Here is a 15830-nt window from a genome sequence, read left to right as displayed (position 1 = left end):
CCAAGGTGACACAACGGACAAGTGGCAAGAGCCAGGATTAGAACCCACCTCCTCTGATTCCCAGTTCTGTGTTCTTTCCATCAGGCCGTGCTCGTGCCACCCGCAGGTACCCCTTTCCACCCTGACTCTTGGTACAGTCGGAAGGGCAAGGAGTGGCTCTGCCACTTACCTGCTTTGCGATCTTGGGCAAAGTCACTTCACTCCCTCTAGACTGTGAGCTCGTTGGGGAATGTTGCGCATGTTATATCGTTGTGTTGTACTCTCCCAAGTGCTTAGTGCGGTGCTCTACGGGCAGTAAGTGCTCAATAAATACCATTGATTGATTCGCTGGGCATCAGTTACCTCATCTGTAGAAGGGGGATGAAGACGGTGAGCCCCTTATGGGTCATGGACTGTGTCCAATCTGATTAGCTTATATCAACCCCAGCTCTCAGAACAGCGCCTGGCACATAGTAAGTGCTTAACAAATACCGTAAAAAAACCCCCACAACTTGCTGGACTTCCAGTGCCAGCCAGAGCTATGCCGAACTACAAGTCTGCTGCTTAGGCCGTGGCATGAGATGCCACCATTGACTGGGAATGCCAGGAAAGCAAGCCGAGGGTGGGAGAGAGCGGGCTAATCAATGCACGGGAGGGAGGCTCCTCCCAGGAAAGCTGGGTAGCGGTGAAATGCCCACCTTTTCTAGAGATTGCAGTCACCCTGCTTCCTTCACTGTAGGAGCTGGGATCTGGCAGGATTCTGAGAGCTGCCCGGAGCATCTGAATCAGGTGTCTTTGGCACGACCCCCGCCCCCTCAGGCAGGGTCTGAGCGGGACAGGCTCGATGATGGCTTCAGGAGGAACGGATGAGTGAGCTGTGGGCACGAGGGCACAGCCCGGGAGAGCAGCTTCTCCCGCTCTGTTCTCTGCCACAGAGACCTACGAGCCGTCACCAGCGAGCCTCTTTCGATGCCCTCTGGCTGCTAAGGATTTGTGTACGCATGCCGATGGGCCAGCTGGCAGGGAGAGGGGCCCCCGACTGCCAGAAGAAAATGGAAACCTGGAGGGGAAAAACGGAGAGATCTCTAGGATTCTGAAAGCTTTGGGGAGGACCCGAGCAGGAGAGGAAAGTTACCGTTTGACTTTGGGGGGAAGAAGTGCTCTGCTAAGTCCAGGTTCTGACCATCACGGCCCCAGGACCCAGGTGTTGTGGGCTCTGCTTTCGGCTGGCTGACAGTCCCTCCAGTGGGTCTCCATGTCGGGGGGGAAACAGTAGCCAAGCGGGCCCCACTGGCCCTGGGCTACCCGTCTGGGAGAGCGGCAGCCTGACCCGGCTGGACACTTGCGCGGGGGGCTGATCAGTGACTAGAGAAGGCTTCGGGACAAGGGTGAACGCTTCTAGTCTGAGTAGGCACCTCCAGTTTTCCTTTGAGTTAATAATTAGTGAAAGGTGGAGGCCCACTAGGTCTCTCTCCTAGCCTGATCCCGGATTTTCCTGCCACAGACCACAGCCACCCAATGCCCTGCACGGGTTCCGCGTTCGGGATCGAGGACGGGGACGGAGAGGTGAGGGGGCGGTGGTGGAGGCTGGACCCTCCCCGGGCTCAACCTCTGTGGCACGAGCGGCTTCTCCTCGGCCACCGAACCGCGGCAGCGCGACGAAGAGCAGGAGCCAGGGGGAATTCTCTTCTGATCGGATTTCCTGTCCTTCTTTCAACAGGAGAGAGGCTGGGGAGCTGCTGAACTGAGCCGGACCATAGCGAGAAAGAGAGAGAGAAAGAGAGAGGGAGAGGAAGAGATGGCTTCCTCAAACCCGCCTCAGCAGCCTGCAGTAGGTACTGTGACCATCAGTTTTCCGAGAGAAGAACATCTTGTTCGGACTTGCAGGGCAAACAGACCCATCCCTTAGAAAGTTGTGGGCCGAGGGGAAGGGTGTCATGTTCTAGGGGGTTGGACGGAGGGGTTGGGAGACGTAAATCGTAATTCTCCTTCTGCCGCGGTCAGTTAATTAAGCAAACCGGCCTCTCCCAAGTATTGGGTTAAGGAATACACCCGCTCCCTGCCCTCAAGGAACTTGGGTATTAGGAGAGGCAAGACAGACAAGCGTGATCTGCCCAACTAGAAGCGACATTTGGGAGAATGAGTCGAAAAGTGAGGGGTGTGGTTGTGGAGAGGATTAGGGAATGTGAGGGCTTAATTCGGGAAAGCTTCCTGGAGGAAGTGGCCTTGAGTTTCTGAATCATTTCAGTCGGAGGCTGACTGGTGTGTCCAGGTGATAGCCCCTGGATTTTAATCCTTTTTCTACCTTCTTTTGCTGAGGGATCTCAGGTCAAGACTGGTGTCTTGTGCCTTTTAACCCGGGCCTCAGTTTCCTTAGCCAAGTGCAGTCGATCAGCCAGTGGTATTTGCTACACTAAACCCTTGGGATTGTACTAATCCATAGAGTTGGTACTCATGATCCCTTCCTACAAGGAGCTTCCAGTCTAGAGGGCAAAGAACAACCCCTTCTTTTGCCGTCCTCTCAAAAGCCCTGCCCAATCCTTCAAGCTCTTCTGGAGAAAAGAGGGAGGGAAATACAAGGTGTCAGAAAGCCACGTCTATGAGCCTCACATTGCTGATCAGGGAAGGAGTCCTGTAGGACCTGGATCGCCCGGATAATTGATATCCACCGAAGATCCTCATCATGACTTGCCTTTTCCCATGTAGTCGCATCTCCTCAAGAGGCCTTCCCCGATTAAACCCACTTTTCCCCAACTTCTGTCATCTTTGTACTTGGATCTGTGCCCTTTGAGCATTTTTATTTGCCTCACCCTCAGCTCCACAGAATTTATGTACCTAACCGTAATTTATTTATATTACTGTCTGTCTCCCTCTGGAGACTGTAAATTCCTGGTTGGCAGGAAATGTTTTTTATCAACTCTGTCGTAGTGTACTCTCTCAAGTGCCTAGTACAGTGCTCTGTACACAGTAAGCACTCAGTTGACACCAAATACATAATACATAAAGAACAAATACGGGGTTGTAAAGACATAATACATAAAGAATAAATACGGGATTGTAAAGTATTTAATTCTCTCTATTCTTTATTTGGTGGTGAAGGGTCCACTAACGTACTCCCTCAGAGCACCGTGTAGGACGCATCCTGTGCTGTTACACCGGTAATCTAATTTCATGCATATTCTGTGGGGATTTACCCAGGCACAGAACTACGGTTGTTCAAAGCCCAGGTTCATTCAATAGTATTTATTGAGCGCTTACTATGTGCAGAGCACTGTACTAACCGCTTGGAATGTACAATTTGGCAACTGATGCAGACAATCCCTGCCCAGTTATGGGCTCGCAGTCTAAACGGGGGAGACAGACAGCAAAGCGAAACAGAACAAAACAAAAACAGGGTAACAGCATCAAGATAAATAGAATCAAGGGGATGTACACCTCATTAAGAAAATAGGGTAATAAATAATATATACAAATGAGCATAGTGCTGAGGGGAGGGGAAGAGGGAGGAGCAGAGGATGGGGGGGGGTGGTGCTCAGTCTGGGAAGGCCTCTAGACAAGCATGGAGTCTGAGCGTCAGAGTCTTCAGGGTCGGAGACGACGGTCTACTGGCCTGTGTACATTCCAAGCGCTTAGCACAGTGCTATGCACATAGTAAGCGCTCACTAAATGCTATTGAATGAATAAGTCCCTTTAGGGAAGTCTTCCAACTCTGTCATTCTCCTGAGTGCTTAATAGAAGTATTAATAGTATTTATGAAGTGCTTAATGTGTGTAGGGCACTGAACTAATTGCTAGGGAAGAGTGCACTGGTGGGAATTAGACCCGGAGTCTGATCCCGGACCTCAAGAGACTCACAAACAGTGAATATATATGGGGAAGAGGTGACCGGAGAGAGATACTCATCAAGAGCAATGAAACAATAAAATGCCAGATCACCAGTTCAGTGCTTGCTAGGTAGGATTGATTGATGGGAGAGGCTTCCTTCTAATGGAGCAGCTTGTACTGTTTTCCTTTTTTTGGAGGCCTGGAAGGTGGGACTCTTGGTGTGGTTGGCCATTGTCGTATTTGTTGAGCGCTTAGTGTGTGCAGAGCACTGTACTAAGCGCTTGGGGGTGTACAGTATCATAATGTAACAGACGCATTCCCTGCCCACAACGAGCTTCAGGTAGAATTCAGTTCTGACCGGGAAAGGGCCTTACTTCTAGGCCTCTAGAAGTAAGTCCTCTAGACTATAAACTCGTCGTGGGTGGGGAATATCTCTGTTATACTGTACTCTCCCAAGCCCTTAGCTCAGTGCTCTGAACGCAGTAAACACTCGATAAAAATCATTGATTGATTACTTCTATTCCTCTGTCACTTGTTTCCCCTCTCCCAAGGTCCACAGCAGGGTTCTTCTCCTGTCACCTCAACTGCCCCTCTCCATCCTTGGCTTCTGACCCATTCCCAAGTGGTGCCCGAGTGTGGGGTTGTACCTCTAAACCTCTGTTAATAATAATAATTAGTTATTATGGTATTTGTTAAGCACTTACTCTGTGCAAGGCACTGTTCTAAGTGCTGGGGTTGATGCAGGGTAATCAGGTTGTCCCACATGAGGCTCACAGTCTTAATCCCCATTTTACAGATGAGATCACCGAGGTACAGAGAAGTTAAGTGACTTGCCCAAAGCCACAAAGCCGATAAGTGGCGGAGCTGGGATTAAAACCCATGACCTCTGACTCCCAAGCCCGTGCTGTTTCCACTAAGCCACGCTGCTTCTCTGTTGTGGTTCCTAGTGGTTTCCATCACCCCTTCCACTCCAGTAGGGCAGCGTCATCCCTCCTCTTTTTTTTTTTAATCATATTGATTAAATGCTTACTGTGATCCAGGCACTGTACTAAGCACTGGGGTATATGCAAGCTCACCAGGTAGGACCCAGTGAATGTCCCACATGGGGCTCACGGTCTTAATCCCCATTTTAAAGATGAGGTATGAAAAAGTGAAGTCGCTTGTCCAAGGTCACACAACTGATAAGTAGTGAAGCTGAGATTAGAACTCAGGTCCTTCTGACTCCCAGGCCTATGCTCTATCCACTGTGCCACACCGTTTCTCTGCTTCTCTGCTCACTGTGGAGTGTTGATATTCTTTGTACTCCTGCCAGGGGTTGGCCAGGGGCAGGAATAGGGATTTCTCTGTCCTTTCCGACATCTGCGGCAAAACAGCACCTTCTCCGGATCCTCGTATTCCCTAGGCTTTGGCGGGCTCAGAATGGGTCAAATAGAGGACTTCATAGAGAAGCAGCGTGGCTCAGTGGAAAGAGCCTGGACTTGGGAGTCAGAGGTCATGGGTTCTAAAATCCCAGTTCCACCACTTATCAGCTGTGTGACTTTGGGCAGGTCACTTAACTTCTGTGTGCCTCAGTTGCCTCATCTGGAAGATGGGAATGAAGACTGTGGGTCCCACATGGGACAACCTGATGACCTTGTATCTCCCCCAGCGCTTAGAACAGTGCTTGACATATAGTAAGCCCCTAACAAATACCATCATTCTTCTTATTCATTCATTCAGTAGTATTTATTGAGTACTTACTCTGTGCAGAACACTGTACTAAGCGCTTGGAATGTACAAAAAGGTAACAGAGACCGTCCCTGCCCTTTGACGGGCTTACAGTCTAATCGGGAGAGACGGACAGACAAAAACAACAGCAATAAATGGAATCGAGGGGATGAACATATTTGCAGGTAGCCCAGGTCCAAGGAAACGTATGGCCGGGCCACGCCGAAGAGCCACTGACACTGCAAAATAACTAAACTATACAGCCTTTGCTGGGCGTAATTGGAATGCTAGTCTCGCCGCCATCAGTTCTCACCCGTATCGTATTGCCCACAACTAATACGAAGGAGGGAGGGCGTTCCAGGCCAGTGGCGGGATGTGGGCGAGGAGTCAGAGGTGAGATAGACAAGATCGAGGTACAGTGAGAAGGTTGGCAGTAGAGGAGCAAAGCGTGTGGGCTGCGTTGTAGGAAGAGAGTAACAAGGTGAAGTAGGAGTGGCCAAGGTGATTGAGGAGTTTTACAGGCCCCGGTGAGGAGTTGTTGTTTGATGCAGAGGTGGATGGGCAACCCCTGGAGTTTCCTGAGGAGTGGGGAGACACGGTCGGAATGTTTCTGTGGAAAAATGATCCCGGCAGCAGAGTGAAACATGGACTGGAGTTACAAGCTAATCAGACTGGAAACGGTCCATGTTCCACATGGGGCTCATCGCCTTAATCCCCATTTTACAGATAAGGTAACTGAGGCACAGAGAAGTGACGTTACCTGTCCAAGGTCACACAGCAGAGAAGTGGCAGAGTAGAAACTAGAACCGAGGTCCTTCTGACTCCCAGGCCTGTGCTCTATCCATTAGGCACGCTGGCCCCTGGGGTCACCTGAGGGGGACTACAAGAGTAATGACGAGTCGGCCGGACCGCACGTTGAACGGCAACCCTTCTGGGACTCCGGATATCCCATATTTATAAATATGACGTTGGTTTGTGGGCATTATTCACAATATTAACGACCAGTCTTTGCCATCATCCCCAGTCCCACGACCCGTTCACCACGACTCATTTCGTAATGCGGGGGCCTGCAAGTACTAAGTTACATCAGTCGATCAACCAACACGTACTGTGTGCAGAGCACTGTACGAAAGCCTTGGGAGAGTATGATACGATAGAATCACGCTGAAAAGCAGCGTGGCTTAGTGGAAAGAGATCGGGCTCGGGAGTCAGAGGTCACGCGTTCTAATTCCGACTCCGCCAGTTGTCCGCTTTGGGACTTTGGGCAAGTCACTTAGCTTCTCTGTGTCTCGATTACCTCATCTGTAAAATGGAGATTAAGACTGTGAGCCCCACATAGGACAACCTGATGACCTTGTAATAATAATGTTGGTATTTATTAAGCGCTTACTGGGTGCCGAGCACTGTTCTAAGCGCTGGGGGAGATACAGGGTCATCAGGTTGTCCCACGTGGGGCTCACAGTCTTAATCCCCATTTTACAGATGAGGGAACTGAGGCACAGAGAAGTTAAGCGACTTGCCCACAGTCACACAGCCGACAAGGGGCAGAGCCGGGAGTCGAACTCATGACCTCTGACTCTGAAGCCCAGGCTCTTTCCACTGAGCCACGCTGTATCACCCCCAGCGCTTAGAACAGTTCTTTGCACATAGTAAGCGCTTAACAAATACCATCATCGTTATTATTATAGAGCATGGGCCTTCAGTCTGGGGTCCAATCCCGGTTCCGCCACGTGTCTCCTGTGTGACCTTGGGCAGGTCACTTAACCTCACTGTGCCTCCCTTACCTCATCTTTAAAATGGGGATAAAAGTGTGAGCCCCATGTGGGACAGGGACTCTGTCCAACCTGATTAACTTGTAGCTACCTCAGTGCTTAGAATGGTGCTTGAACATAGTAAGCGCTTAATTGGTAGACATAATCTCTGCTCTCCAGGGGCTTACCTTCTAGTTTGGGAGGCAGACATTAAGATTAATGCCATATAGGGGAAGTGGCAGAGTATAAGGATATGGACATAAATGCTGAGGCACTGAGGATAGAGTGAGTATCAAAGTGCTTGCAGGGTAAAGACCCAAATGCGTCGGTGATGTCGAAGGAAGAACAAATAGGGAAATGAGTGCTTAGTCAGGGAAGTCTTCTTGGTTGAGATGTGATTTTAAAGCACATTCAATTTGAATGTGCTTTAATAATAATAATAATGATGACGGTGTTTGTTAAGCGCCTCTTATGTGCCAGACACTGTACTAAGCGCTGGGCTGGGTACAAGCAAAGCGGGTTGGACACAGTCCCTATCCCACTTGGGGCTCACAGTCTCCACCCCCATTTTCCAGAGACGCTAAGCGACCTCCCCGAGGTTACACAGCCGACAAATGGCGGAGTGAGGTTAGAACCCATGACCTTGTATCCATTACGCCGTGCCGCTTCTCCAAGTGGGGAGAGAGATAGCCCACTGGATAGGAAGGTGAAGGAAATTCCAGGCCAGAGGGAGGTGGGCAAGGGATCGGTGGCAAGATCGATGAGATCAAGGTACAGTGAGTAGGTTGGCGGCAGAAGAGCAAAGAGTGAGGACTTTTTTGTAATAGGAGATTCTCAAGGTAGGAGGAGGAGAGCCGACTGAGTGCTTTAAAGACGATGGAAGGATGTGAAGGTGGACAGCCACTAGAAGCTTTTGAGAAGAGGGGATACTTGTCCAGCATAGCTTTTGAGAAAGATGATCCAGGCAGCAGAGTTCATTCGTTCATTCATTCAATAGTATTTATTGAGCGCTTACTATATGCAGAGCACTGTACTAAGCGCTTGGAATGTACAAATCGGTAACAGCTAGAGACGGTCCCTGCCCTTTGACGGGCTTACGGTCTAATCGGGGGAGACGGACAGACGAGAACAATAGCAATAAGTAGGATCAAGGGGATGAACATCTCATTAAAACGATAGCAAATAAATAGAATCAAGGTGATGGACATCTCATTAACAAAGTAAATAGGGTAATGAAGATATATACAGTTGAGCGGATGAGTACAGTGCTGAGGGGAGGGGAGAGGAGAGGGGGAGGAGCAGAGGGAAAGGGGGGAAAAGAGGGCTTAGCTGAGGAGAGGTGAAGGGGGGGATAGAGGGGAAGCAGAGGGAGCAGAGGGAAAAGGGGTGTTCAGTCTGGGAAGGCCTCTCGGAGGAGGTGAGCTTTAAGTAGGGTTTTGAAGAGGGGAAGAGAATGAGTTTGGCGGAGGTGAGGAGGGAGGGCGTTCCGGGACCGCGGGAGGACGTGGGCCGGGGGTCGGCGGCGGGATGGGCGAGAACGGGGGACGGCGAGGAGGTGGGCGGCGGAGGAGCGGAGCGTGCGGGGTGGGGAGTAGAAAGAGAGAAGGGAGGAGAGGTAGGAGGGGGCAAGGTGATGGACAGCCTTGAAGCCTAGAGTGAGAGTGAAGTGTGGACTGGAGTGGAGAGAGACTGGAGAGAAGGAGTTCGGTGAGGAGGCTCGTGTAGTATTCGAGGCAGGGTAAGATAAGTGCTTGGACCAGAGTGATAGGAGTTTGGATGGAGAGAAAGGAGTGGATTCTGGAAATGCCACGAAGGAAGAATTGATAGGGTTTCGGGAACGGATCGATTTTGTGGGTGGAATGAGAGCTCTGCGTAGGATAATGCCAACACCATATGGGCTCTTGAGTCAGGGAGAATGGTGGTCTTGCCTACATTGATGGGAAAGTCAGTGGGAGGACAGGGTTTGACCGGGAAAATGAGGTGTTCTGTTTTAGATATGTTCAATTGGAAGTGTCAGCTGGACATCCAAGTAGAGCTGTCCCGAAGGCAAGAGAAAATGCGAGACTTCGAGAGATGTGGACAAACCTTTATTTCCCAATTTTCTCATTTTATTTGGTTTTGAGATTTCTCTCGTCCAGTGGGGAGAAGAGGTCGAGATATTTCGGAGCCTGGGCTGACTCCAGGTGTGCAGTCGGTATTATTAATAATAATTAGAGTCTCTCATTTATAATAGCACATCTAGCTCTGAAGTTCTTTCGGGGCTATCATCTCATTTTTTCCATTCAACAGCTTTGCACACGGGTACCCTGGAGACAGAGAGGTGAAGTGAAATGCCCATGTATGGGCACCCAGTGAGTTCAAGTGGCCAAAGTGAGATCAGAACACAGGTCTCCTCATTCCTACTCCAATCGACTGATCTGTGGTATTTATCGAGCACTTAGAGTGTGTACTAAGTACTTGGGAGAGGATAATAGAGTAAATAGAAATGATCCCTACTCTAGCATTCTAACAAACTAAAAATAACAATAATGATGATAATGGCAATTAAGGCATTTGTTAAGCGCTTACTATGTGCCAGGCACCGTACTAAGCGCCGGGGTGGGTACAAGCCAATCAGGTTGGTCACAGTCCCTTGTCCCCATTTTACAGATGAGGTAACTGAGGTACAGAGAAGTGAAGTGACTTGCCCAGGTCACACAGCCAACAAGTGGCGGAGCTGCGATTAGAACCCAGGTGTTTCTGACTCCCAGGCTCGTGCTCTGTCCGCTGTGCCGTGCTGCTTCTGTTATGATATGCTTATGATAATAATAATGATAATTGTGGTATTTGTTAAGTGCTTTACTATAGGCCAAGCACTGTTCTAAGCACTGGGGTAGATTTAAGGTAATCATGTTGGATACAGTCCCTGACCCACATGGGGCTCACAGTCTAAGTAGGAGGGAGATCAGGGATTGGATCCCCATTTTACAGATGAAGAAAATGAGGCACCAAGAAGTTTAGTGACTTGCCCCGGGGCACACCGCAGGCAGGTGGCAGAGCTGGGATTAGAACCCAGGTCCTCTGACTCCTAGGCCCTGCTCTGTCCACTAGGCCACACTACTCCTAGCCTGCTTTATACCAGGGGAGAAAGGGTACAGTGGAAACTCGATTTCTCCACCCCACTCTTCACTATGAAGGGCGAGGTGGGGAGGGGGACGAGTAATAGTAATAATGTTGGTATTTGTTAAGCTCTTACTATGTGCAGAGCACTGTTCTGAGCGCTGGGGTAGAGCCAGCCAGGGTAATCAGGTTGTCTCACGTGAGGCTCACAGTCTTAATCCCCATTTTACAGATGAGGGAACTGAGGCGCAGAGAAGTTAAGTGACTTGCCCACAGTCACCCAGCTGACAAGTGGCAGAGGCCGGATGCGAACCCGTGACCTCTGACTCCCAAGCCCGGGCTCGTTCCACCGAGCCACGCTGCTTCTCTATAAGGGCACAGGTGCCGAAGACTCCCTTTTGAGTGAAGAGTAGAGGGAGGGGGTCTTTATGGGGGAGTAAATGTGACAGGCTGGGCTCTGGAGGGGCAGGCAGGCTTCGTGGCGGCATCAGACGAAGAAAAGCTTGTGCGGGTGGCCTCACTGGGAGACCTCTTCAGACCGCTTGGAAGCCCTCGACCTGGTTGGAGACGTGGGGGTGAACAAAGCGAAAATCCCATCCTAGCAGCCAAGGGGGTGAAAATAACAGCTTCACTCCCCAGAGCTGGAAGCTTATCAATCAAACAATCAGTGCTCTTTCTTCCTCCTCCCTGCCTTCTTTCCTTCCCTTTCTTCTCTCCCTCCCTCCGTCCTTTCCTTCCTTCAGCACTTACTCTGTGCCAGGCCCTATCAAGCGCCAGAGTAGATATAAGCTAATCAGGTTGGACACCGTACCTATTTTACGTGGGGCTCGCAGTCTTACTTCTCATTTTACAGATGAGTCAGTGGAAGCGCTGAGAAGATAAGTGATTTTCCCAAGGTCACCCTGCAGACAAGTGGAGGAGGCAGGATTAGAATCCGGGTCCTTCTGACCGCCAGGCTCATGCTCTTTCCAGGAGGCCACACTGCTCTATTGAGGACTCACTGTATGCAGTACAGTGTACTGAGCACTTGGGAGAGTCCAATAGGGTAGACAGATGTGCTCCCTGTACCCGAGGAGCTTACGGTCCAAGCAGAAGCTTCTGAGGGCAGTGGAGTTGGCGCCTGTGGGCAAGAATGACAGAAACTACAAAAACTGCGGTCATAAAGCTTGGACGGGAGTCCCAGCTTCCACCTCAAACACCGATGGCCCGGCCTCGTCTCTGGACCGTGAGCTCGTCTCTAGACTGTGAACTCATTGTGGTTAGGTAATATGTCTGTTTGTTGTTGTACTCTCCCAAGCACTTAGTACAGTGCTCTGCACACATCCCTGCTCTGCCTCTTGGCAGCTGTGTGACTGTGGGCAAGTCATTTAACTTCTCTGTGCCTCAGTTCCCTCATCTGTAAAATGGGGATTAACTGTGAGCCCCTCGGGGGACAGCCTGATTACCCTGTATCTACCCCCAGTGCTTAGAACAGTGCTCTGCACATAGTAAGCGCTTAACAAATACCAGCATTATTAAGTGCTCAATAAATACGATTGAATGAATGAATGAATGAATGGCAGACAAGGACAGAGAGAGTGCATCCTCGGTCAACTCGTCATTACCCTTGTAGTTCAGGTGACCCCAGGGGCCAGCGTGCCTAGTGGATAGAGCACAGGCCTGGGAGTCAGAAGGACGTGGGTTCTAGTTTCTACTCTGCCACTTATCTGCCCTGTGACCTTGGACAGGTAACTTCACCAATCCTTGTGCCTCAGTTACCTTATCTGTAAAATGGGGATTAAGACGGTGAGCCCCATGTGGAACATGGACCGTTTCCAATCTGATTAGCTTGTAACTCCAGTCCATGTTTCACTCTGCTGCCGGGATCATTTTTCTACAGAAACATTCCGACCGTGTCTCCCCACTCCTCAGGAAACTCCAGGGGTTGCCCATCCACCTCTGCATCAAACAACAACTCCTCTCCATTGGCTTTACAGCACTCAGTCACCTTGGCCCTTTCTACCTCATCTTGCAATTCTCCTACTGCAACGCAGCCCACACACTTTTCTCCTCTAATGCCAACCTTTTCACTGTACCTCAATCTTGTCTCTCTCACCTCTGACCCCCTCACCCACTTCCCGCCTCTGTCTTGAAACGCCCTCCCTCCTCAAATCCCACAGACAATTACTCTCCCCCACTTCAAAGCCTTATTGAAGGTAAATCTCCTCCAAGAGGCCTTCCCTGACTAAGCTCTCCTTCCCTCTTCTCCCACTCCCTTCCGGGTCTCCTTGACCTGCTCCCTTTATTCATCCCCCCTTCCAGCCACAGAGCACTTATGTGTATATTAGTAATTTATTTATTTATATTTACGTCTGTCTCCCCGTCTAGTCTATAAGCTTGTGTGGGCGGGGAACGTATCTATTACTATATTGTACTCTCCCAAGTGCTCAGTACAGTGCTCTGCACACAGTAAGCACTCAATAAAAACCATTGAATGTACAAGTGAATCTAGCCCAGGAATTAGAAGTGGGCAGGGAACGTACCTATTACTATATTGTACTCTCCCAAGTGCTCAGTACAGTGCTCTGCACGCAGTAAGCACTCAATAAAAACCATTGAATGTATGAATAAGTGAATCTCCCCCAGGAATTAGAAGAGTGCTAGCCATACAATAAGGCACTTAACAAATATCATAAAAAAGAAACCCCAAACCAGATGAAACTCTGCTCTCCTTCTTGGTGGAAACTAAAGACAGGCACGAGTGTTGGGAGGGGAGAGCCGTCCCGTGGGCTTGAACCCTGGCTCCTCTCTGACTGCTGGGGATCGGAGTCCGAGCTGTTCCATAGGAGCCCTGTCCTGAGGATAAACTCGGGCTAGGTCGGTGAGGGAGGCCACGCTGTGGCCTCCCAACGGTCTCTCACTTGCTTCTGGCCTCACTGGAGGGATGGGGCTTTTCAACCCGGGAATGGGTCACCTGGGGAGGTGGCAGGAATGCTTTGTTTTTCCCCAAGAGACTGAGGTGATTTAGGAGGCATCCTTTCCAGAGGGAGAAGATTAGGTGACTTCCCCGAGTCCTTTTCAGCCTGAGGAGCCTCTGGATGTAGGACACTGAGGCATGAATCAGAGGGTGAGGAGGAAGGATGTTTATATTAATGTCAGTCTTCCCCTCTAGATTGTAAACTCAAGGGCAGGGAACGTACCTCCCAACTCCGTTGTATTGTACTCTCCCAAGCGCTTAGTAGAGAGCTCCCTGCACGCAGTAAGCCCTCAGTAAGTACCATTGATTGATAGGAGGAAGAAGGGTAGGATCCAAACCAGCAGAAGAGAGCAAACTTGTGGATTCCAGGGTTGGAGGGAAGAAGGAAAGGCCAGGACGGAAACGGAGAAGCAGCACGGCCTAGTAGAAAGAGCACGGGCCCGCAAGTCAGAGGACCTGGGTTCTAATCCCAGTTCTGCCACTTGCCCGCTTGGTGACCTTGGACAAGTCACTCATCTTCTCTGTGCCTCAGTTACCTCATCTGTAAAATGGAGACTAAGACTGGGAGCCCTAGATGGGACGGGGACCGTGTCCAACCTGTTGATCTTGTATCTAGCCCAGTGCTTGGTACAATGTACTATATATATAAAAAAGAGAAATAGACTCCTGCTCCTTCTAGCCAAACGGGCTCAGGAGTACAGAGGACAGGCTGCTCAGAGGGTAGGTGGGTGGCCCCAGGGGGTTTGGAGGGATATGAAGGAACCTGGGTAGGCAACAGTGTTTTTCTCTCAGAACAGGTTCCTGGGCAGCTGGTGTGATGCACTCTCCCCTGAAGAGCCTTTTATGGCCAGAGGGTGGTTATAACCCAGGCGGCAGGAGCTAGGAACCAGTCAGAGGCTAAATATGCTTCTGTTTGGGTCACTGGTGGCTTGCCACACAGTAACCTCGCCGTAGATAAATTCCAGGCTTCCACGTTGCCCCATAATTAACGTCGGGTCTGTTTTAAATGTCATCCTTAATCAGATCTCCCCCACTAGCCCACAGTGTACCTGGACTTTGCAAATACTCCTCAGAAATCGGTAGTCCAGAAAGAGCGTATTTGGCTGCGGATCTGCTTGTGGCTCCACCGACGTTCCTCCCAACCTCCCCCTGCTAGCATTCCCATCTTGGTCGATGGCTCGCTGGGTCACTGGGTTAGCAGAACACCACCAGCTGCCTGCACGGATGTGTCTGGAGTGGTTTATGCAAGCCCTGCCTGGAGGCTGGGAGGAATGCGCTAGATGATTTCTGGAGTCTCTTATTGCCCTGGGAGCCTGTAGTTTAATTTTAGTCCCACTCCTTAGTTCTTTATTGCTTCCTCTATCGGTGGCTTAGTCCCGGGACGCCCCCCTGAACGTCCCGCCGCGGCCCTTTCCTTAACGCCCGCCCTTCAGTCCTGCTAACCCCCTCCCTTCCTTCCTCATGTCTTCGCCCAGGAGACCATCGGGCTAAGAATGCCCCAGGCACCTCCCCCGAGCCGGAAGTGGATCTCGGAGAGGCCTTCGAGTTCGAAGACAGCGAAGAGGAGGAGGATTCCAAGACGGGACCGGGCAGCAAAAACCCCGAGCGGCGGGAGGGAGAGGCAACCTGGGGTGCTGAGGAGGAAGGGGTTCCCCTGCTGATCAACTTGGCTCCCTGCCCCTTCACAGGTAAGATGCCTCCTGGGTCTTTGGCCGTTTCCGTAGCCAACTTCTTCTGTCCTTCCCCTGGTAGTCACAACGGCCTAGATTTCAGCTGCTGCATCTGGTGTTGGAACAGGAAAAGAAAATGGGAAAATGCATGCTGAGCTCCTGGGAATTCCACATTCCTGGGATTTCTGGAACATCTGGGGTCACTTTGGCATAATTTTAAAGGATTCTTTTGGCAAGGGCCGTTTGGCTTTGGAGATCCCCATCTTTGCGTATGGAGTGTTCTCTGAAGGCCTCCAGATAAAGAAGCTGCGATTTTGAGAGCTAAATCTGAGGGGGACAGAGAGGCAGGCAGTAGTATTTATTGAGCAACTACTGTGTGCAGAGCATTGTACTAAGGGCTGGGGAGACAACTCTAATAGAGTTGATAGATGTGATCCCTGCCCGCAAGGAGCTGACCGTACAGCCCTTTCTGAATTTGTGACTGGAGGGCTTGGCCCGTAGGGTCACTTCCTCAGGCAGTGGGCATCTGACTGAGGTTCCCCCCCTCCCGCCCCAGCCACCGAAGGATCGAGGGACCTTGGGGTTGCCGACCCCGGAGTCTTGGAAAGGAGTTGAGTGGGAAATCCCTCTCTGGGTTGGAAAGTCGTTGTGGGCAGGGAATGTGTCTGTTATATTGTTGTGTTGTCTTCTCCCAAGCACTTTAGTACAGTGCTCTGCACACAGTAAATGTTCAATAAATATGATTGACTGATTGTTTGATTAGTTGATTGAAATCCCGGTCTTGTCCTTTCTGAAACCTTTTCCTTTTCAACCAGAGTGGCCAATATTAGCCCCTTCTGTGCCA

At 50.5% G+C, this 15830-nt stretch overlaps 1 protein-coding gene across 6 annotated transcripts in view; it reads left to right on the top strand.

The window, feature by feature from the left end:
- Window positions 1–15830, top strand: part of ARHGEF10L (Rho guanine nucleotide exchange factor 10 like) — a 229073-nt gene that overhangs the window by 78144 nt on the left and 135099 nt on the right. For 4 of the 6 annotated variants that reach the window (XM_029064989.2, XM_029064986.2, XM_039912059.1 and 1 more), the window contains exons 1-3: window positions 1491–1545; window positions 1700–1814; window positions 14792–15004. In XM_029064989.2, coding sequence (XP_028920822.1) covers window positions 1498–1545; window positions 1700–1814; window positions 14792–15004 — 376 coding nt within the window. In that variant the 5' untranslated portion in view covers window positions 1491–1497. Of the gene's footprint in view, window positions 1–1490; window positions 1546–1699; window positions 1815–14791; window positions 15005–15830 lie in introns of those variants that run through there. The other 2 variants (XM_039912060.1, XM_029064987.2) reach the window with 1 other exon arrangement.

This window comes from Ornithorhynchus anatinus, chromosome 5 (genome assembly GCF_004115215.2).
Source record: "Ornithorhynchus anatinus isolate Pmale09 chromosome 5, mOrnAna1.pri.v4, whole genome shotgun sequence".
Taxonomy (NCBI): Eukaryota; Metazoa; Chordata; class Mammalia; order Monotremata; family Ornithorhynchidae; genus Ornithorhynchus; species Ornithorhynchus anatinus.
Note: the sequence above shows the minus strand (reverse complement) of the source record. Positions and strands in the feature narration are given on the sequence as shown.